Raw genomic sequence first — 25,178 nt, forward strand, 5'->3', positions numbered from 1 at the left:
ATTTCTGAGAATCAGCTATGCTGAAGGATAAACTATATATTTGGTAAAAGTAAAACAAATAAAATAAATACATTAATAAATATTGAAATAAATGAATACATAAATCATACATAGACATGTATTTATTTCTTTATCTTGATATTTATTTATTTATTTTTCACGATCAGATATAAACACTGCCATTTAATACTGTATGAAACAAAAATAAATACTCAACAGTTCTTGTTCAATTGTATATTTGTGAAGATTTTTGTACATAAAGGTCATCATGCTTTCATATATTTTAAATTTCAAATTAAAAAATATATATTGTAACGACCTGGACAATTGCTTTGTTGCAGGACTTGTTGTCTGTTCAGTTTGTCTTGTCTGTCTTTTATGTTACATGTACTGTAAGGGGAATGAGTCACGCCATTACTTAGCATGGGAAGGGAAGTGAGTGAATGAGTGAGGAGAATGTGTGTGGCTGTTTTCGGGAGTTGCAGACCATGGATGTGACTGGTTCATAAGCCAGACAGCAGCAAGAAACAACAGGAGGTTATATAAGGGGGTGCAAGAGCCTGGGGACTGGAGACAGTCCAGCACTGAACTTGAATGAGAAACTGTGGGTGTGAGTGAGCGAGCGTGTGAGCTGTGACCGGAGAGAATATGCAGTGAAAGGGCCAAGACTAAAACGTAGGGTTATTATTTTGGGGCCGTTAATTCCGGCCCCTAACGGGAATTCTCTGTAGTTTCAAATAAAACCAACATTTTGAGAATTCAACACCGTCTCCCTGAGTACTACTTCCTAAACATGAAAACGTTACAATATACTAAATGAACAGATCAAGCTTATTATGATAGTTTGCAAAATCAGATGAAAGCTTTCAGTACAATCGGTATAATACATAATCATTATTTACAAAATCTTGTTCGTCTTGTTACTTGTTAAAAACTGTAACTTTACTGCTGTAAAATAGAAGGACAAACTTTGTGGCGTGAAACCTAGGGTGTCTGCATTGCAAGCTGCATTGAAAGCATGTCTTGGGTTCGATTCCCACACAGGATTTATATTGCAAACTTATTTAATGTTAAAAAAAAATAGTTGATATGAATGACACTTTCATTGAACATACATACTTTTGCACACATAACTTTAATGTGCATATATATATATATATATACAGTGCCTTGCGAAAGTATTCGGCCCCCTTGAACTTTGCGACCTTTTGCCACATTTCAGGCTTCAAACATAAAGATATGAAACTGTAATTTTTTGTGAAGAATCAACAACAAGTGGGACACAATCGAAGTGGAATGAAATTTATTGGATATTTCAAACTTTTTTAACAAATAAAAAACTGAAAAATTGGGCGTGCAAAATTATTCAGCCCCTTTACTTTCAGTGCAGCAAACTATCTCCAGAAGTTCAGTGAGGATCTCTGAATGATCCAATGTTGACCTAAATGACTAATGATGATAAATAGAATCCACCTGTGTGTAATCAAGTCTCCGTATAAATGCACCTGCACTGTGATAGTCTCAGAGGTCCGTTTAAAGCGCAGAGAGCATCATGAAGAACAAGGAACACACCAGGCAGGTCCGAGATACTGTTGTGGAGAAGTTTAAAGCCGGATTTGGATACAAAAAGATTTCCCAAGCTTTAAACATCCCAAGGAGCACTGTGCAAGCGATAATATTGAAATGGAAGGAGTATCAGACCACTGCAAGTCTACCAAGACCTGGCCGTCCCTCTAAACTTTCAGCTCATACAAGGAGAAGACTGATCAGAGATGCAGCCAAGAGGCCCATGATCACTCTGGATGAACTGCAGAGATCTACAGCTGAGGTGGGAGACTCTGTCCATGGGACAACAATCAGTCATATACTGCACAAATCTGGCCTTTATGGAAGAGTGGCAAGAAGAAAGCCATTTCTTAAAGATATCCATAAAAAGTGTCGTTTACAGTTTGCCACAAGCCACCTGGGAGACACACCAAACATGTGGAAGAAGGTGCTCTGGTCAGATGAAACCAAAATCGAACTTTTTGGCAACAATGCAAAACGTTATGTTTGGCGTAAAAGCAACACAGCTCATCACCCTGAACACACCATCCCCACTGTCAAACATGGTGGTGGCAGCATCATGGTTTGGGCCTGCTTTTCTTCAGCAGGGACAGGGAAGATGGTTAAAATTGATGGGAAGATGGATGGAGCCAAATACAGGACCATTCTGGAAGAAAACCTGATGGAGTCTGCAAAAGACCTGAGACTGGGACGGAGATTTGTCTTCCAACAAAACAATGATCCAAAACATAAAGCAAAATCTACAATGGAATGGTTCACAAATAAACATATCCAGGTGTTAGAATGGCCAAGTCAAAGTCCAGACCTGAATCCAATCGAGAATCTGTGGAAAGAACTGAAAACTGCTGTTCACAAATGCTCTCCATCCAACCTCACTGAGCTCGAGCTGTTTTGCAAGGAGGAATGGGCAAAAATTTCAGTCTCTCGATGTGCAAAACTGATAGAGACATACCCCAAGCGACTTACAGCTGTAATCGCAGCAAAAGGTGGCGCTACAAAGTATTAACTTAAGGGGGCTGAATAATTTTGCACGCCCAATTTTTCAGTTTTTTATTTGTTAAAAAAGTTTGAAATATCCAATAAATTTCGTTCCACTTCAAGATTGTGTCCCACTTGTTGTTGATTCTTCACAAAAAATTACAGTTTCATATCTTTATGTTTGAAGCCTGAAATGTGGCAAAAGGTCGCAAAGTTCAAGGGGGCCGAATACTTTCGCAAGGCACTGTATATATATATATAACCAAGTTAGTAGAAACAATTGGGGCAACCTTTCACATTTCCAATGTGTTTTTGTTTCAGATATGTAGGTAACCCAACCTTGGATCACTACAGGTTGGGTCACTGCTTCCCAGAAACAAGCAACAAATGTGATTTAGCAGAGTAATCCCACAGCTGGTGAGATCTGACAGATAACCTAAGGACAAACTGAGTCAGGAGTGGCTATTATGTTTCAGTCAAAACTAAGTAAACAAATGGCAGGTGTGAGTCTGTAGCACACAGCTCAGACATGAGACAGTAAAAGAAAAATCACATCAAACTATTTTTAACGTGGGTGAGAAGACACGTAAATGCACTTCACTGCTACAGATGCAATGCTGCTGACTTATCTTCTGCAGTACTGTCTCCTGAGAAAAACAGTGTTAAACCTCTAAACAGCTCAAAAGAAGGTTACCAGACTGTCTGATCGTGCTGCATACATAAACGCAACCCACCAACCCACACATCAGTTTATGATTTTTGTCGAAACTGCTTCATGCAAGATTTCACACAGTAATGCTACACTGCTGAGAACTGCAGCACTGTTTTTAATATGTCATGCTGCTTTACTGGAGGTAATGAGCACACTCAGTTACTTTCACAATCCCATTGTGCGAAGAATGTGATGACATTCTGAAGCATATTGAATCCTGCTAAATTACTAACCAACTGATTTTTATTTTTCTCCTATTAATACAAACACTGAAGTAATCTTAAAAACAGTCAATCGAAACAAACAAACAGAAATGACGTAAATCATAAGGACAATAACAAGTTCAGTATTATTTACAGCTCATTCTTCAAGTAAGAACTTTAAGCACTTTATTCTCTCCCCTAATATTAAAGCCTGTTTAAATTGGAGTCGTTTTTACTGTGTGAGTACTTGGAATTCACAGGTGTGAGTCTTTACTGTAGCAACCAGGTAAGACATGCTGTCATCTGGCTAAAAAGAAAAAAGCCTCCATGCCACTTCTGAATACCAGATATTATTTCTGTTACTGTCAACACTCTTAATTTATCACACCTGCTTAAGCAAGTGTAAACAGTACTAGGAATGTATTCTGATATATTATAGAGGATGAGGGCTAGATAATATGTCAAGTCCTACATGTCAGGGTTTTTTTGTTACATTGTAGCTCCTGTGTTCCCACCATGCACTTTTAAACTACTAAATTGATGTACAGTATATGGGGTATGACTTACAGAATATATACTGAATATACTGTAGAGCTACCTAATATAAGGCTTCTCATTGTATCCTTGGCACCAAAACATAGTACAGGTTTCAGGCTTAGCAAAAAATTATGGCATATCTAAGTAAATAAGCAAATAAATAAATACATACATACATAAATAACTTTTTATATACAATAGAAAACAGGACTAACTCATGCATATGTCTTGAAAAAGAGAATATGAACAGTATACCAGTATTTCACTTACTGTACAGTTGTAACACCTGAATAAACTGTGTCAAGGGGTGATGACAATCTCAGTAAAAATATCTCCATGCAGACATGGTGCTTAATTCAGATTACACAAGATCCACTTTGTTCCCAGAAAAAGTTTCTAAACATTTGATGCACAGTTAGGTAATACATATGCACAATGACAGCTGATTCACACAAGACCTGCAAAGAAGACTGCCTCCGATCTCAATGGAAAACAGAAAAGAGCCTGAGGTGAGAATTTAATTAAAAAAAAAAAAAAAAAAAAAAATCCCATTGCTCATTTTAAATCTTGCTGCATTTGGAAGCTGTGGTTTTAAAAGCTCATTAATACGAGTTTCATGATGAAGAACAGCAGTCAGTTTGCTCAGGAGACGATCATCTATCATCAAGACAGATGTTAAGCTCATCTACTCCCTGATGACAAAAATCATTGGTATGCCTGCTGGACTGCTGAATAGAGATAACGAATTGTAGTATTTTAGACTAAATGATATACAAGTTTAGGAGTACATGGAACAGGGTGGGGGTGGGAGGCGGGGGTTGGGTGGTGGGGGTGGGGGTGGGGGGGTGAAAGGTTATGTGTGGTATGATGTTACATACTAATATATTCCACTTTAGTATCTAATTGTGAGATTTATGTTGTGATAAAACTCCCCTACTTCTCCCCTCCTCAGATACCACTACTGTACAGAAACTCCCTTTCAATGACCAATACACAAGGAACAATTATGTCAGTAATTCAAAATTAGAGCTATCAGTATGACGAAAAAGAAGACCGCCTCCACTGTATCTCCTAGCAGGGGATTCTATACTTACTTTCATCAGGCAGGTCATTCTCACGCTCATCTCTCTCCATTTGCTGGCACCAGCCTTCCATTCGATCTATCTCTGCTTGCAGCAGCTTCAGAAACCAGCCACCGTCCCTGTGACACACAGACCTCTGGACCACCTCCATAGGGTCCTCGGTGACAGTGTCGATCCAGGGGTCCGGGGGCGGCAGGATGGAGGGGTCGAAGCCGGCATCAAAGTCGTCGTCCACAGCGCAGGCGTGGTAGTGGTTCCCTGAGCCCTGAATGCTGACGGTGGAGGTGCTGGCATCCCGGGAAAACTGCCTGGACACTGAGTCGGAGGAGGGGGGGTCTGTCTCCGGAGATTCCACCAGGCCAACCAAGATCTCTCCAAGATCTGCCTGAACCGCCGTTGTCACGCTATTAGATCGAGTGAACCTGCGAGAGCTGGGAATGAAATGGAACAACTCAACCAAAAAACTCACACAACCTATAATGATGACACTTGGACAAACCTACAAATCGGTCTGCAGTTCTGGTGGTTCTGTAAAGCAACACATAAGGATGGCTGTTATGCTCCAAATAGGCATGCTACTGCCACTACAGCACTAGACGGTTTAAAATGTCAAGACAAACTGAAACTTAAAAAATACAATGACAAACACTTTGACAAGAACACTTTTTTTCTCTTGAAGACATCGAGAAAGGCTTCACTGAAACGTAAGTCATAAAGCTTCTTTCAGTATCTCTTAACATTCTATCAAACTAAGGATAACCGAAGCTAAGCAGGTAACAACATGCTATGACACATGGTGCGGTGATTTTCATATAATCGCTCTTTTGTGTGTTTCATAAAACATTTCATTTGAAGTATCAGGTGTCAATAATTGCACCCGGCTGACAGCACGTCTTATCATTCACCCCTATAGTATTGTATGTAAGCTGATAACATCAACAGGAGTGTTTAAACTCTGAAATGTCAGGACATATTTTCAACAGTGTTAGTGTGGAGGGGAGCTGTTGCTTGACAAGACATATAGTCAGCAGTTTGAAAACCTTATCAGTCTACGATAGCGGCGCATTACTTTGTTATCTTGGTATTCCCTTTGGATAAACATTTAATGATATACTGTGTCATTTCCATCAAAAGTTTAGTCTACAGAACACAGTTCAGCTGCAGCAACAATGACACATGATAGCAATTAAGGTAACATATATAATAGTTTATAAGGTTTATGTCTCCACACACTAGGAATATTTTCTTTAATATTTTCTTCATCTTTTACCAGCTTATTCCCAGTATGTGATTATTGGAGAAAGACAAGTAAAACAAGTATTTTTAGTTATCCTCTCTTTTAAACCTATTGACCAAGTCTGGATAATAGGCCAGTTGGTTTGGCCTTTATTATATATATATATATATATGCCAAAGACCGAGAAGCCCGTACATTTCAAACACACACACACATAAACACACACACTAGGGCAATATTTCAATTGGACATATGTTTCCATAAGACTGGTTTAAAACTGTTGTAAAATAAACTAGTAAGTGGGTCTCGTTAAACCAATTAATTTGGAGTAGAGTTTAATTCAGGCCGATAAAATGGGCTAACCGGGATTGAGCCAGGCCTCAATTAAGTACCAAGCTAGCGGTCTAAGTAAGTGAAAAAGTACTGGCAGTAGTTCATGTCGTCCAGTGGACAGGTGCATTATAATCCAAAAACATGTCATCATCTTCCCTAGGGTAAAGTGAAAATAGGAAGAACAAGATCGTCCGGATAACTATCAATCCTCACTTAGCAAAATGCTTTATCTGTTAAAGCCATCATCACCCTTAAAGTTTGGCAAAACACACAATCTGAGTAGTAGCTTCACTGGACCTTCTCAGCTACATCAAAACAACACAAAACAGGATTCATCCAGCCCATACTTTCAGCCAATCCTCAACAGCCTTTGTCGTTACTAAAGGTACTATTGGGTTGATTGTTGAAGCCTTTCAAAAAGCACAGTGAACAACACACTGTCAGCATGAGAATCAACGTTAAATTAAACTCTAGGATAATAATAGAGACCATTGTTATTATTATTATTATTTAGCACACACTTTTATCCAAAGCGACTTACAGAGACTTGGGGGTGAACAATACATCACAACTGCTGCTGCAGAGTCACTTCAGTAGGACCTCGGTTTTACATCTCATCCGAAGGACTTGGCACAAGGAGGTTAAGTGACTTGCTCAGGGTCACACACAGTGAGTCAGTGGCTGAGCTAGGATTGAACCTGGAACCTCCTGGTAACAAAACCCTTTCTTTAACCACTGGACCACCAAGCCTCATGTACTTACGAAGCTTTAACTGTTACGTTTCCTAGTTAGTTGATCTAATTAGCATCTACAGATTTAATGCATTTGATCATTGCATTCTTGGAACCTTTTAAAATGAACACAGTCACATGGTAACCAGTAACTCTACATAATTTTATTTAAAAAGACAAAGAAGTCTAATCTTAATGATCTAAGCAGTGGCATATCTTACTGCTGAACTAAAATGAATACACCTGCTGATTTCATTCCTCAATGATTTTATTGTTTTTAGTGAAGGGAGTAAATAAAACAGCCCTAAGGGGAAAACACCAAGGGATTAAAGAGCCACTATTACATCCATATAAATTATAACAATACCCAATCTGGTTTATGTTCTGTTAAATATCCAAACCTTTACGCTCCACTATTTATTCTTCTGCTCATAGGATGGATTCCCAAGTTGGGAACAAACCTTTCTAACATAAAAATAATTCAAACAAAAAACTAAAAATACTATCTGTATATAATTTATTCACAGCTTTAATGTATGACTGTCTGAGATGAAGAGTCTTTCTAAACAAAATTGAACTGTCAAAACATTGCTTGCTGCTTCCCATAATTATGCAAGCCCAAAGGCATCCCATTTTAAGTTCACTGTGCACCAACAATTATTTTGTTGTTAGCAATTTTAACTTGGTGCCAATGACTTTGGCTTTCAGACGTACACTGCTGTGCAAAAGTCTTGGTCATGTTGCATTTTTATACTCTGATAGACTATGGAACAATGGTCAAAGGTGCTTTGGACAGTTCTGTTGTCAATTCAATGCTTGTCTTCTTTCTATTCCTTAAGGATATTATCTTCAAGTATTGCACATCCTAGTTAGACAGCTTTTTGGGTCTTCCAGTCCTGGGTTTGTCAATTACAGATGATGTTTCTCTGTTGATTATGCTTCGGATACCACACCTTGAAAATCAAGTGATGCAAGCTATTTCAACTCAATGTTTTTTACTTCTTTACGCAAGTGGCTTTGAGTAAATTGTTGATGCTCATAATGTATCAGAGTAGAAGAATGCAACATGTCTAAGACTTTTGCACAGCAGTGTACATAATCTAAAAAAAAAAAACCTGCTTTTGTCCTGACTCTCCTCTGTGTTTAATAGCAGAGATTCCCCTTCTTATTCTTCTTGGGTAATACCTGATTGTTATAATTAACATTACATCTGCTTCTAAAGAGATCTAACACCACACAACCAAAAGATTCAGAAACAAACAAAGAAACTACAGACTGGATAAACCAGTGCATGAGACAATGCCCTGTCTGATCCAATCAGGGCCCACAGGTTAACACTCATCCCCCTTTATATTTCCTCGTATAAAGAAAAGGGTATGTTTTATTTCCTCGTGACCAGTCTGCTCTGCAAGTTAAAAAATAACTTTCCATGGCAGGTGTTGACCAGGGGAGCTTTTCTGTAATAATTTTAGCCTGCGCTATTATCTTCCTCTTTTACAACTTCCTGGATGTGATGTGTGTGCCAAGGTCACACACAGTGCTATAACTGAACAAAACAGGTTTCAGACAGTATTAGTATAACCTGTGATTGATGACATATATCTTAGGTTACAGCTGTGTGGAGCCAATCAAAATGGATCATAAGCCACAAAGATTACTAACACAGTTGGGGGTGGCTGGCTAAGAATGGCTAAGAACACCTGTCTCTATTCTGTACCTAGTCACAGGTATGAACAAAGCTTGAATTTTTTTTGAAGTGTGGGTCCTACATTTTGAATAACTGGACTGTTGGACCACCACAGGTAAAAATAAGACTACAACAGGCTAAATATACTCACTACCTAAATAATTGCAATAAATGCAGATATTGTAATTAATATATGCTGTTTACTGTTTGATCTGCATATATCAGAATAACAAAAACACAATACAACAACACTTTCTTTATGTGGTACCAAAGACTTTCCAATACCCTCAAATAAAACAAATGAAAATAGATTAATAGCAGGAAGCACAGAGCATACAATATTTACATTTGTTTGTTTTGAGTGAAAGTGTAATTACGGAAATGATAAGCTAGAAAGTTTTTGGCACGTCGCCATTCTGCTGATGTAACCCGTGCAACTTCTTGTGTGTTGTTTTCCAAAAACAGAAACTGCTTTTAACCTAAATAAATGGCTATGACAAAGCAGTTGCAAACCTGACATAATAATAATAATAATAATAATAATAATAATAATAATAATAATAATAATAATACTACTACTACTACTACTACTACTACTACTACTAATAATAATAATAATAATAATACTACTAATAATAATAATAATACAGCAATAAATTAGGTGTGTTAACATATACCATTCCTTAACCCATCTTAACAGTGATATTTTTTTTAAAACAGGCATGTGAATAACTATAAATTATTGTTTACTGCTCCCCCACTTCCAGTGCTGTTAGTAAGCTAAATGGTCACTTGCTGTCTGGTGTTGAATTACAGTCAGATTTGTTGTCAGGAGCACAAGCAGATCTCAGCATTCTCACTGTCTGGGAGTGCAAGCTCTGGCAAACACGTTAAGAACTCCCAGGACTACAGGCCTGCCCACGAAAAGACAAGCTCAAAAGCTCGCTGAATAAACAGACAGGGTTTGGAGCAGTGCATTCACAGTTAATGCCTAACTTGTTTACACTTAGCGTGCTTCCTTGAAACAGGAAAAGTAAGCGACCTGGCAAGAGATTTCATTTCATTGACCCGATTCTTGAGTAGAACAGCTGCAATCTATCAACAGAACAACATTAATGAGCAACCAACTTGTTAAGCATTAGTGCTGATATTCAAGTGTGTCTGGATTTTTTAAACCATCTTCATATTTATTTTTTGTTATGTGCCTCTTTGTGAATAATGTACTTCCATTTGAACCTATTTATACAGGATTATAATCCACTGCAATGTAACATCTTGCCTTGTTATAAGGGTTCAGTGAATTAGAGAAAGGCAATCCCATGATAAATGATGAGCTCTGAGGACAGGTTAAATAATACAATCTATTCAGTCTAGAAAAAAAGATTAGATTTAACTTTATATCATCCTAAATGATATAAATAAGGTTAATCCAGTTACTTAGCGCACAGCATATTAACTAACAGGATGTACATGGAAGCTATAAAGGTCAATTCAGGACAGAAGGTAGCTAAAAATTGCTAAAAATTACAGTAAAAGTGTATTTGTAAATTTGTAAAAACTAAAACAGTGGTATTGTTCATGAAACAGTTAGATATTGCTCTGCGGCTCACAGATGGAGTATATGAATTAAATGTTGCAGATGATGCTGGTTTGCCTGTTGGATTTCATGATCAGCTCATGGACCAATTGTTCATAACTATTTTACACATTCGCAGCACAGTTTTGTCTTCCTATATATATATATATATATATATATATATATAAACTGTATTATACAATTACCCATACAACTTTTTTTTTTCACAGTTTGGAAAGGCTAATGGGACCCAACGCATTCCGTTTACATTGTCTAATACCTCGTTTCCATGGACAGCCAACTCAAGTCGACTCGAGTGTACTAAAATTGGTCTGAATTCTCCCATTGACAAATTGTCAATGATTTAAAAGATAAATCCAGCTAGATATTATTTCGCATTTATTTCATGCAGGGCATATACCTCTGGAAGAATGGTATGCAGAACAGAGAAAGAAGCACTGGACAAGAGAAATAATGTGTCAGATGTTAAAGTGGATATGAGAATGGCAGTGATGAAGCTTGAAACCATCAAAGAATTAATAAAATCTGGAATTGATCAGTGATCAGAAACCCAGCGGCACTGTAAACTGTGCCTGCTACTGTAGTAGGACTGTTTTTTATGTGAAGCATTTTTCGTGTTTACAAGGGCTTAATTAAGTAACAGCCAACATTGTTTATGACAGACTTCTTAGAAAGTCTGTAACAAAATGGTTGATGGTTATTGTCAATATGTTGTAGATATTACTAAAGACACCCACCGTGCAGGTATCGCAAAGTCCTTGGGACTCGAGCACATACCCAGGTTATGTGGTTCATGGAAATGAGATGTTAAAATCTCATCTCTGCCAAATCCTTGTGCAGAATGTGACTGGAAATTGATTAATTGAGGATAAGTTACACCCAACCACATGCTATTAAATGGGAGACAGGGATGGGGGATGGAGTTTTGAAGAGTGGATGTACTGCGTTTGTGGGGAAAACCAATTCAGTGAAGGTCATTGCCCAGCCTGAATTAAGTTTCTTACTTTGTGTGAACCTTTTGTGAATTTGTGAAATAAAAGTGCGCAGTAGTGCTGAAACTACAGTTTTCTGTGTCTTCCTTCTGCCGGTAATGAGTCTTGCCAGTGACACTACCCGGCCACAGGCTGACACAGGTAAAATTGTATTCCTCTGAGGGGGCAAAATAAAGTTAAAATCTTGACTTGGGCTCCAAACTAAAAACAGCAACTCCAAAAAATAGTACTGTTTTAAATAAAGACAAACAGCATTTAAAAAAAACAAAAACAAAACATAAACACATTATTAGAGCTTTTATAGAAATCTAACAACAAAAAACATAGTTTGGAATAAGATTGGCCTATAAGCAGTGCTAGCCAGGTATGTGAACACGATGGCCACAGACTACACGGCAGCAAGGAGAATCACTGTTACAATTTGCTTATATGACTAGTACAAGCAAACTGTACAGAATAGGATTAGTTTACCCAGCATGCTTCTTCACAAAACACCACTGTATTGTTTGCAACAGTCTAGGTGTGATGCTCTTCTGTTCAGGCTTACTGGCACAAGGGAACCCGACAAAGAGAGTGCTGTTAATAATCAGGCTTGTGTTGCTGGTTATTTTTGCCAGATGGTAATGCCAGGCACCCTGTACAAGCTTCCTGGACCAATCACTATCTCTGTAGCCCCACCAGCCACTGTTTGTAGCAGCTGTAAGCCAGCCCAGTAGTCTCCACAAGCTTGTATATAGACCTTCACTCCAAGCCATTGGTGACAGTATTTCCAACTTCGTCCAGCTGGGCAGGCAGCCGGTGGTCTCGCAATTTAGAACCAGATGCCTTAGTAGCACCACCATCCTTTATAAGTCTTGCAGAAAATATTTGAAGTGAATATTGATTAATTACATTTGTTTACACTTTTCGCAGAAACTGTACCTGAGCTATTTTAGATCATTTTAATATTGACTCTATATTTGTATTTTACCACGAGCAATGTGGTTTTTGTATGTTTAAATTGCGTAGATTTTAGCTGACACTTTGAAAAGAATGATGCTGTATTAGTGGATAAAGCTTGTATTGAATGTAAAGAAAGTTCAAATCCCATATAAATTGTTATTTTTTTAATGGAACATTTTGAAACTAAAAGTATGTGGATAGTTTTGGAAAACCCAATAGTAAAATTAACTTAGTTCTGTTTTCTGACTGTCTAATGCAGTTGTCCAAAAACAACTGCTGACTGGCAGCTTATAAAATTATAAAACTCTTCATTGACAAAAAAAAACTAACAAAAAACAACAAAAAAAAACAAAAAACAAACAGAAAAAACAATATCCATAAATAACTATAATAGCAATCAGTCTCTTCATCTACAACTCTTCAACTTCTGACTGGAGCATTTTAATGATATTACTTTACTACGTATGTCTACATACCCTAAACCTCCTTAACTATCGTAAGAATATCACCTCCTGTTGTAAGTAATTGCAGCTAACAAAATAGTTCCATACAATTTCTCTGCCATGCACATTCATGCATTATATAGGTCTAAAATGTGCAGTTTTGAAAAACAAACAAACAAACATCTTATAGCAAACCACTGCAAAACATATCTGGTACTAAACTAGGTTAAGGAATTGACTGACATGCGTTCAGCCAGAAACATGCTTTAACCCAGGGAGTACAAGTGCAAACAGGTAACCTAAGAAAAAGGTATAGAAACTGAGAGTTTCACTTAATCTAAAGTAATACCAGATATCATTAATTTAAAATTTAAATACATGTGTGCTATAACGTGTTTAAAAAAAAAGAAAACTGACATTAACTACTGCACATTTGTTAACTACAAGCACTTTAAGCTGCAAAGCAGCAAACAGCCAGACTGATTTGAAGAGCCACCAAAATTCTTACTTTGAGATTTGTAGCTGGTTAACAAACATAATGGTGGCTTTTGAATACAGTGAATTGAATGCAAAACTATAGTTTGAAACACGTAGGGCCTAAATCTGCCTAGTGACAAATATTCACTCACCATCTCTCCTCCTCAACTTGGATCCCCACCGACTGAAACTTATTTGAAAAATGAGAGTTTTCTTCCACATCAGATGAATCATCAGGTCCATCAACCTGAGGGCAGACAAAAACGAGAAACAAAACATACTGCAGAGATCAAACTTTGTATAATCTTGACCAGGTCTTGTTAGCTTTCACCTGTCATCAACGAGTCTGAAAACATGTAAAGAAAACAAGGATTTAAGCAATAAATAAATAATCCATTGACACATGTTTATGTTAAGGAATACGACTAAAACCCATTTCCCTCCCACCCCTGTTGTAATATACATAGCTGCTGCACTGTAATTTTAGCTAAGCTCTAAGGAACAATAGGCATTGTTCTCTTTGGTCTAGTGTAGGGAAGTGTAACTGCCTGAGTTTAATAGTTATCACAACATGCTTGAATGAGCAATAACAATTGCACAATCTTGTAAACTTGTTCTGAGATTACAACTGATTTATTGGTCGCTGCAGCAACACCCTTGTCAGGCTTGTCTGAAATACCAGGGACTGTACTGAGAGAGAGAGTTTTGGAGCATTCAGTATTCACAATTGTCAGTATATACTTCTTGGTGATACCTCTTCAACAGTAATGTAAAAGTGGAAATTGTTACCTGTATTCCGATGGATAAGCACTTGCTTTTCCTCAGCACTTCTTTCTTGCTCTCCTCTGAGGGGTGTGCACTTTTCTCGCTGGCTGTGGCTGAGGTGGACGTGACTGTAACGGTGCTGTTGCACACGTGCTGGCTGGCAGGGCCGTGGACCTGGGCGTTGGCAGCCTCGATGGCAGCAGTCAAGGCTTTCATACTATCTATGCTCTCTGTGGAGTTACTGAGGCCAGACTGGCTGATGTCCCCTCGCTGCCCCTGCCCATCCATGTAGGCATCCTGGGCTGACTCGGTGCTGCTCTGGGCCGTGATCGAGATGAAGGGCTTGGTCGTCATCCTTGGGGGGACTGGGGGAGGCGTCTTCTTGTACGTGGTAATGCATGATGACACTGGGGAGGCACAAATGTAAGCAGGTTAAGAATCAAGCACCATTATAGTGTCCACCTACTGTAGATACAAAACCAATTACAGCACTGTTACATTAATACCATTTAAGCCAATTTCTAAGTTTGAGTCTGGCTGTAGAAGATTCATAAGATTTTGTTTTATTATTTAAAAAAAATGTAGCATGATGTTAAATCTCCTGCATTTTAATTAGAAAGTTCTAAAATGTTAGGTTATTATTATAACCCTGGTTCTCTGAAATAGAAATATAACCTTTAGTGAATGGGTATTTCTCTCCTAAAGACCAGAAACCTAAATAAGATATAACAAAGCTGCTTAGCCGAGCCTGTGATGCGAGGGTATAAAGGACGATGCGCACAGATGTCAGTGTCATTTTTCCTTCAAGCCTGCACGACCATGAACACAGCGGCCTTGAAGGTTAATGGTTACATTTCTGTTTCAGGGAACCAGGGTTATGATAGTAACCTAACGTTCCCTTTCAAGTATGAAAAGTAACCTTTACTAAATGAGTCAGTATACCACCGCAAGAGCAAGACTGCTGCACGACCGGAATGCTACAAGGTTAAGCCGGGGCTGCCTTGTGCGTTACCATTCGGAACCCCAGTAACAAGTAGCTAGGGCTATAGAATCGAGGGAGAAACTCACCTCTATGCCTGTGTTGTAAGGGTCGACTCAGAAGCTGCCCTTAGTTCCAGAACCAGAGTTTTGAGGATCAACTTCATTAAGTCTGTAGAACCTAGTAAAGGTATGGGGAATAGCCCACACTGCTGTATTGCAAATGTCTTTGACACCCTGGAATAAATCCCACGAAGTTGCCATGCCCTGGGTGGAATGGGCAGTGAGCTTTTCTGTAGGGGGAAAGTTGGCTCGCTCATAGGCAGTACTGACTGTGTCTGCTATCCATTTGGACAGCCTCTGCTTAGACAGGGCTTGACCACGGGACTTGGCCCCTTAGCAGGCAAAAAAATAGTTTGGACTGCCTCCAACTTTTCGTCCTGTCAACATAATATGCTAGGGACCACACTGGACAGGGCATATGGAGCTGCCTCCATTTCCACAGACTGCTTGACATGAAATAACGAGTTTTCGGCAAAAACGCAGAATTGGTATGGAGCGTAACCTTTGTCCTGGCTTGTGCAAAAATGAAGCAGGCTTTTGCAATTGAAAATGCCTGCATCTCACTCACCCGCTTTGCGGTGGTGATTGCAAGCAAGAAAGCTGCTTTGAGCGATAAACATTTCGGCTCAGCTGAATGCAAGGGCTCAAATGGAGGCTTCATGAGTGCATCAAGCACCACGTTAAGCCTCCAGCGAGGAACAATATCATTCATAGGCAGCCGAAGCCGCCGAGCTCCTTTCAAAAATTGCCCCGCCAGGAAGTGAGCTCCTGGGGAGACCTATAATGTATAGGGAGGTTTCCCCTCATCAAACAGGTCCTGCAAAAATTGCAGAGTAACTGCCATGGAACAGGTCATGGGGTTGAACCCCTGAGGCAGGCATCACATGTGAAAGACGCCCCACTTGTACCCATACTGGGAATGCGCGGACGATGCTCTGGCATTTTGTAGGATGTCAATAACCCTATTGGACTGTGACAGAGATCGAATGATTCTTGGTGTTAGATCTCCCTCCCGACCTGCAAGGGCACTGTGTAAAGGGAACAGAGTACCCTGGACTAAATGGCATGACAGTTTATTCCCAGGGTTAGGTGGAAGTCGGCCATCTAGAAAAAGGGCTAAGCTACGGTACCCAAACTCAATGACCCGGAAGTCTGTCTGTCGAAGTAAAAACTATTTGTTTGTTATTTTAGACGGCTACTAACACGATCCGGAGCTGTCGCTTTTCAGCCAGCATCAAACCCGGACACCAACACTTTCCCTTTGTTCACGGAGAACTGTCTTTGCACCACGAGCACTAATATCACTCACTGTTAACTGTGTTTGTGTTTTGTGTTTCGTGTGGGTGTAATAGAACTGGACTTTTTGGTTGCGTGTCAAACCCGGGGATTACAAACAAAGTGATACACGCTGCTGTATCTATCTCTGCTCTCCTAAATGAGGCTCACCACCTCCATTCTGAAGCGCTGGGAACTCCCCTTGAGAGGAGGTCCGCCGCCCAGTTTGTCACCCCGAGCAGGTGTACTGCCCGCAGTGAGAGGAGGTTCTCATGTGCCCAGAGCAAAGGGAGACTGGGAGACCTGAGGCTGCCCTGGTGGTTTATGTACGCCACCACTGTTGTGTTGTCTGTACGGACAAGCACATGTCTCCCTGCAAAAAATTCTGCAAGGCCAGGTAAACTGCCTGCATTTACAAAACATTTATGTGGAGACCCTGCTAAGGGGGGTTCCACATATCTTGTGCATTCCACACAGTGACGCAGCCCAGGCTGGACGCTTCCATAGTGACGACCTCCCTTCTGGTGACACTGCCCAGCACTACGCCGACAGAGTGGACAGCCTGCAGTAGTTTTTAATTGCCCTTTAGTGGCAGTAATTCTAATTTAATTAACTTTTTTAACTTATTTTCTAGTAAACAATGTATTTCCCCCCCTGTAAATATCAGTTAATAGTACACAATAGCATGTCATGAAATAAAAAAATATCTAAGTATATTTATTTTGCAGCAAACAATATATTAATTTACCCCCTGTACATATCAATTAATAGTGCACAATAGTAGGTAATGAGATTTTGACAATCTACATATATCATAACCACAGCATCATGACATCAATAATACATAAAACAGTGGTGGAGGTAATATTTAGGGAGAAGTATTGTAATACATTCTGGATTTAACTGAAAGGGAGGTGAAAGCCTGGGAATGTACCTATTTGTGTAAAACCAAAACCAAAAGGCCCATTTAGAAAGTTAAAAGTTTTCAGTCAAAGCTTTACAAAGCGCACGTTGTTCCAGCTTTAATAGAAACAGGAACACTCCAGTGCAATCCACACTGGGCTCCTCTATTCACAAAACTTTCAACTCACACATCATTTAAAGACTGTCTGTACTTTTACCAGAGGGCTTTACAATTTAAGAATAAACAGCAAGTTTCTCAGAAACAGTGGAGAGAAAAGTTTGCTTAAGAATACTCAACCTTATTTAGTGCAGGCTTTAAATAAAGCATGAGTTTCGAGGGAGACAAAGTAACTTGCTTCAGGGCACAAAGTGGGAAGTCATTAGAGATTTGGAAGAAGCTCTTGTCTGCCATTTCCCAGCTGTAAGCCTTGTATACTAGCGAGTTCTGACAGCACTTTGCTGAGAATGCTCTAACAAGTCACACAGCAACAGAAAGTGTAAGGAGAAACGTCAAAATAGTTTACTCGATATTTAAGGGTAAAAGGGTCACAATATACACACATTTGATCATATGAATATGATTCAACTGTTAGAAAAATACATGTTGTAAAGCCTTGTAATTTCATTATAAAGTAATGTGGGATATTTATGCCAAAGCACTGTTCGGGGATTCAGGGCTTCAATTGAAAGACTGATTTATTTGCAGGCCATCTGTTAGATGGTGTTTAATGTCAATCACAAGACATTTGCATTTCCCTGCTTTTGTCAATTCAATACATTTTAGAACGCAAACAGTTAAAACATTCTGATAGTAAAAATGTAACTTGATGCAATATTCATGGCCACCAGTGTGTACATGTACACAACTAAAATTCAATATACAGTAGGCAGTCTGTCTGATAAATAGTTTTAAAAGAATCCAGTTAATAAGTATTCAACTGCCACATGCAGCCAAAACAAAGCATGACTAGCAGAGCTGTATACATTTCTCATTCATTTCCTGGTCCAAAAGTGCAGACACACAGCTGCTCCAGCAGGTTATCACATGTACCTGCACTCACAGGGGCATGTTTTTATCTTCTGACAGCTAAACACACACACACACGCACACACAGACACACACACGCACACACACACACACACACACAGACAGACAGACAGACAGACAGACAGACACACACACAGAGGTTGTCATGTAAACCAACCCTTTAGTTTCTTTATTTCTGGAAATGATTCAGGCTGCCTGCCACTCCCGCCTCAGATTACACAGCAACACAGCTGGCAAGGAAGTAAAAACAATGCTACTGCTTTGATTTCATTCCTGTAATCATGAGGTATAAACTCCAGATTGTCATTGCAATGAGCTGAAGCTTTACTGAGCCTTGATGTATCTGAATATCCCCTCTGAGCTCCTGCTAGAACTTTTTAAAGCTAAACAGTCAGACCTGAGGCACATTCCGCATGTCCCGACTCGTGGAGTCTTTTATTTACAAATATGATGTCATCCTTTGATCTCTTCTTGATTACTATTGTGTGTCAACTGAAAACGATGGGTCTGTGAAAGAAACAGAAGCTACAACTACAGTAATTGAAGATTGCAATTGAAATTGAAAGCCAGTCCTTACATTTTGTTCAAGGCTACATATTGTTTCTTCAATATTAACAAGGACCAAGCCATTTAGATTGTGAATACTTGTTTCTGAGTATAGCACTAACCTTACAAAAACAAGCAAAACAAACCAAACCAAAAACGTTTAGCTTCAGTTTGCTGGGAATATATTACATATGCACTATGTGAAATGCACTTTGTAAAATACTGGTAATAAACATGTCAATTTGCACACAGCAAGACAACTTACTTAGAAGTAAAACTTATGTATACCACACCTCTCATCTATCACATGTTAAGAGAGATGATGACATTGCAATTTAATCTGAAAGTTCCCTTGCTTATTATTTTTCGGATTCCTGGCTGCCATGGCACTTTGTGCTGCCGTGCTTTGTAAACATAAATAATACAAAGAAAGAATTTGAATGAAGACATAAGAAATGATTTGCAAAACATTTCAAGGTCATGGCGTGTGGCACATTTCACAAATTTATCGTCATGTTTTCAGAAGTTTAAGACATAAATACCTTTACAGTTTGGTTAATCACAAGCAGGAATAAGCAATTAAACAGTTATATATATATATATATATATATATATATATATATATATATATATATATATATATACAGCAGCTTTTACGCTGGTTAACAAAAAGGCTACTATTATTTCCCTGAGATTTGTCCAAGACAGTATCCAGAAAATAACCTGCAAACAAATCCATTTTGAATCCACAAGACAAAACAATAAAAAAAAAAAACAGATGAGTATAGCAAACACGAATGAAAGGGAGAGGAATACCTGCTACTCTCACACAAATGTACTCAAATAAACAGCAGTCCACACCGAATCATGGCTCTGAAGCCGTGCTGAAGTAATATCTGATGGAGCATGTGCAGATGTTTCCTGTTTGAACTAAACCTGTTCCCATGTGTAGCCTGGAGGTGGAATACCACAAGACACACAAACCCATCACAACCTATTACTTTCTATCTCATTGCTATCGGTGGACTGGTAGCCAAAAGGCGTTTTAAAACCATTGAACCACTTTCATGATACTATTATCTCTTTAGCAAGCATATGAAATGGAAAGCCCCACACTGTGAATTAATACACACATTAAAAAAAGTCACCCGACTAGTTTGACAAGGTACATGTTTATTTATATCCACAAGCTTTTAATAACACACACTCATATCTGGGTTAAATCTGTGGACAACACACTTGGCTGCTGACACAATGGAAACCATTTTCTTAAGATCATTGGGTCATTATTTTTCTGCTTCATGCAGCTGATATTTCTGCCCTTATTGTTGTATAATTTGACTGTATGAACTGTAAAGCAAGGATAATAGTGGCAAACATTTTATAACAAAGTTCCAAGAAGCATATCTTCAAAATAAATGAAACAAATATAAATTACTATTTAGTATAAGAAAACAATACATGCAAAATGGAGTCCTGACACTGTAAATGCAAGATAAGGGCCAGTGGCAGGCCGCATGAAACACCCTAGTCATTCAATTGAAGTATAACACTTGGATACATGTCCTCCATCTAAAATATTAATTTCTGCAACACCCTTAAATTCAGTAAACACTTTGATGCCAGTATCTGTAATACCTGTAAATGGTCAAAACAGAACCATAAATTAACTGTAATTTGAGGTTTACCTGATTTCAATATGCATATAGCTATATTTTTATTAAGGTAACATTTTGCAGTGAATCAACCTGAAGTCTTTTAATAATCAATCTATTAAGTGGCCTTTTGTTACAAAAAGCCCAATTAGAAAAAAAAAAAAGGTTTTCTGAGAATCTTGCCCAAGGTATCTTATGCAATTGGCCACAGGTGTTCCATTTCAAATTTATATACCATAGCCCTATCTGCAAAATCGCAGTAGATTTTCTACAATACATTGATAATCCTGAAAGACAGAATATATCTCTTGGACAATTTTACATTCAGTCAGCAAACTGTGAAAGGAAATGGACAAGAATTTTAAACAGAATCTTCTTAATAAAAAAGTAATTTTTTCATCATCTATTTTTTTCAAAAGCATGCATATTGTAAAGGATTATACTTGGTTTTTTACATGAAATTCAATCTGAGGGTTTCTGAGGACAATAACCTACTCCAGCAATGTTCTCATAGGTTATTATAATAAAGTCATTTGAAACCCTTTGTGATGCATTCCAAGCTAGTCTATGTCTAGGATTTTAAAGGACTGGTTACATACACTTTTATTACCTCTAGCTCACTATGGTTACTTTACTGCGTTTGGTTTTACATTTGCAAGCGACCTTTCCGAGTTTATTCATAAAGTCTAATGTTGTCCAAAAACATACAATATAAATTGCAGCTGGAGGATATTGGAGTGTTTTCTATTGACTGAATTTAAATAGTAACTTTTTCAGTATACATTTATTATCAATTTATAGACATTCAAATTAATTGAATTTGTCAAGGAAGCCCTCTCCCAAGAGATCATTCCAAACTTGTCTTCAAAACCTTAAAAACGTATGCCAGCATGAGTCTGTGATCAGCACAAACTTGGATCACCAAGACCTACTACATATCAAAGATCCTTAGAAAATGCATTCAGTGCAACACTGTTAAGCCTTATAGTAAAAGAAAGAATGCTGTTGGTACTCATTCAGTTCAGATGTGAAAGCAAAATAAAGGCAGCTCCCACTGAAGGTCATAGTTAGGGTGAAGCTAACAGCAGACTAGGGCTCACTTTTGGCAGCTTACAAAGCAACCACAATCAGTTCCACAAAGAGCTCTGCATGTTGCTTCAGTACGCAGAGTCATGAACACCAGTGAGTGTACACTAAAAATCGCATTAGATGTTTCTCTTATTTCAAAGTGAGCTTGGTTGACTGTAGGTCGGCTGACAGGCTGACATATTAATCTGACTGTGCTTCAGCAGAGTGATGAGAGGTGAGGGAAACAGTCTGTTTGCTGTTGTTGTTACCAACCATCACACAGTAAAGAGGCAGTTCATTTAAACAGTCTGATTATACTGTCACCACAGCAACGCCTGCACCATTAATACCCATCCTCTGCAGTGAACATTTAACTGAATTACTGTATGGACGGTCTGTGGTAGTCTTTTTACTTTCTTCTATTACTGCCTTTATTCATTTACCCAAACAGCACAGAGAACTGGCTCCTCAGATGCAACCTGCTGGTGACTGATATTCAAGATCATTAGGATAACATTGCTTTTTATGGGAGTGCCAAATAAAATGCATCTATTGTGACCTTTTTTGTTTGAAAGTGTCAAAATGTATTAAAAAAAGGAACATTAACCCTTACCATCAATTTTGAACAAAGTTGTAGAACCCCAATAAGACTAAACTTATCTAGAACCCAAATAAAACGAAAAGAAAACCTTCTCAGTTTTTAAACAAAGCTTTGAAGATGACTTTTTGTTGATTTCTTTCCAGGTTCTCATTAACACTGAAGCACACCACAAGAACTTTTATCTTGGCTCCTTCCCATAATCTTATTAGTCAAGTTTTACTATTTTTTTGATGCTAACATGAACAAAGCCCCCTACACATTAGAAATATAGGCTTGATTGGACTTCATACAGTGTCTAGTTCTGCCATATTTCATTCAGAAATTACTAGATGGGCACAACTTTTTTTTGTAAAGAGCTTACTAGAAGCAAAAATGACCTTCATAGTCAATCCATATATCTCAGGTATTCAGATATTTTAGATATATTAATGCCAAAAAGTACTCATTCGTTTTAAATAATATTTTTTGGCAATACTACAGAATATGATATTTGTTCCTATGGGCTGCACCTAGCTATTCTAAATCTAAATCTAAATCCCTTTTTACTTGTACTAAAACCATTTATATTGTTGTTTAGGATTTATGTTCTGAAAGTGTGAGGAAACCCACACACACTCACAGTGATTTATTTAGTTTTGTATGAAGGTTTAATGGCTGGCACTTTTGTTTCTCCAAACTTTGTGAAAACGTTTTTTTTTTCTTTTTTCTTCTTCAATACTGAGCAATTGTGGTTCTTCTTTCATATCTCTCTTACAAACTGCCTGCAAAAATTACTAAGCTGTACATTTTTCTTTAGCGTTGACCCTAATTGGAATCTGAATTGAAATTCCATTTGAAGTGTAGGCTAACTAAACCCTGCAAATAGTTGCTTTTCATAAGCCACAGTAAGTCATTTGTGTGCATTCAATTGTTTTTTACTCAAAAGGGCATCTGCACAGACAGCTCTCTCAGACCTTTGACCTATTATCTGTCTAGGGGAAAGAAAAACAAGAAGACTTTGCAATCAAGTCAGGTGAGTCACATATATGTCAACAGTTTGACACTCTCAGCAAAACACAATATTAATGAAAGTGTAGTATGAAAAGACTAAAGCAGCAGACTTCTAACTAGGTAAGAGTATTTTGGGTCCAGGGATTGGAGATGGAGATGAGAACTCATTTTAATTTTTCACCACTTGCTTAGCGTTAGAAGTCTTTTTAACTTCCTGTGCCTATATCCCATTTGGATACAAGGAAGTTATCAGAAACAAAATCCAAAATGTTTTGAAGCATCCTGGAGCATTCTAAGTGGGATTTGTGGTATAAGCTGATAAGACTGTCCCACTTAACAGGAAATTTCAATTACTTCAGCACTCATATGTTTTCATCCGAAAGAGCCATACTGCCTGCTACATCATGATTTAACAACACATTTTATTGAGATCATCATGATACAATAATACAGAAGATGATGATAAAAGGGAAGAACCTGTATTTCTGCCAATGAAATGTATAAGATGCAAAATGTTGTACCAATGTAAGTACAGAGCTCTGCCAGTACCCTGTTTTTTGTTTGGCTCAGTTGTTGGTCATTTCCCCCCCACCTGATTAAAAAAATGAAAAACATTCATCCTGGTATAAGCTGCCTCCCATGAGAAACTGAAATGAAATCTGACTATTCCTTGCAGTGATGTTCAGTCAGCCAGTCTCAGAAACAAGAAACAAGAGGAGATGACTGTGATATGAGCTGTACACAAAGCAGGGCCTGAGGGCACACAGGAAGGGAATAACTAAAAAAAAATGTACTGAGTCACTGATAAGCTTGCCTGGTATCCAGCAGAAACAGGACACTGCTTGTCAACTGCTGTCATTTGCCTGTCACAGAAAAAAAATAAAAAAGAACAAAATGCCTCAACCGAGAGAGGAGTTGGTCCGTTGTCTCAGCTGACAACAGGTAAGGTAAATATCCCAATGACACAGGGCAATTCTGGTTTACAACACAGGAAGCAGCTTTCAGGAATCACCCATTTCACTGAAGCTTGAGTAGGTTTGTCTGAGTTTTTTTGAACAAGGAGTCTGTAACGGGGACGTGTTACGTGTGTGGGTCGTCACTGAATAATATTGAATCAGACACAGAGCAGTGGGTGTTGACATGCCGCACAAGTGCGCAGATTTAATAAACACAGGCCCCGATGCTCGGGTACCAACAATGGTAATCCTAGCACCGGATTTAATACAGAAAAGAAAACAAAACAAAGCTAAAAATAAAAGTTTGCCACACAAGGCGAGAGCTAGTCTCACTAAAAGAGACGTCCTGCTCCAGGAACCTACTACACTACGAAAACCCTCTCTGTACACTGTTTGGGATCAATATCCCCTAATCTAACCTACTTCTGGGTTCCTGGAGTCCCGGCATCCTCACGGCGACTCCTGCCTCTTCAAACGGCCTCAGCTGGGCAATGCATTCACGAGCATTCTCTTGCAGTTGAAGGGTTCCGTTGTAGTTAAGCGAACGCTCTCCTCCTCGATGTCAACAAGCACCAGCGCCTCTGTGTAACAATGGCCTTGCAGTAGCCTCGAGCTGTGGTGCAGACTCTTTTTCAGCTACGCACAGCCTCCCCAGGCACACCCCCCAGCCAATCCGGACCTCCAGTTCAGCTCAGTGCCAGGTGAGCCTAACTGCTCAATTGGTTGCCTAGCAACATGTCTCCTATTCCACATCCCAGCTGCACATATTTGCGCAAGAATCAGAGACAGGGCTCTCCCTGTCACAGAGACTTT

The 25,178-nt window shown here is 38.7% G+C and overlaps 1 protein-coding gene across 5 annotated transcripts in view; it reads right to left on the reverse strand.

Annotated features, from left to right (window-relative positions):
• The window catches only part of LOC117394802 (disks large-associated protein 1-like), a 244,271-nt gene that overhangs the window by 15,104 nt on the left and 203,989 nt on the right, over nt 1-25,178 (reverse strand). For all 5 annotated transcript variants that reach the window (XM_033993395.3, XM_033993393.3, XM_059015273.1 and 2 more), the window contains 3 exons: nt 14,307-14,689; nt 13,670-13,764; nt 5,091-5,509 (listed from right to left, as the gene is read on the reverse strand). In XM_033993395.3, coding sequence (XP_033849286.2) covers nt 5,091-5,509; nt 13,670-13,764; nt 14,307-14,689 — 897 coding nt within the window. The remainder of the gene's footprint in view (nt 1-5,090; nt 5,510-13,669; nt 13,765-14,306; nt 14,690-25,178) is intronic.

Source organism: Acipenser ruthenus, chromosome 3 (genome assembly GCF_902713425.1).
Source record: "Acipenser ruthenus chromosome 3, fAciRut3.2 maternal haplotype, whole genome shotgun sequence".
Classification (NCBI taxonomy): Eukaryota; Metazoa; Chordata; class Actinopteri; order Acipenseriformes; family Acipenseridae; genus Acipenser; species Acipenser ruthenus.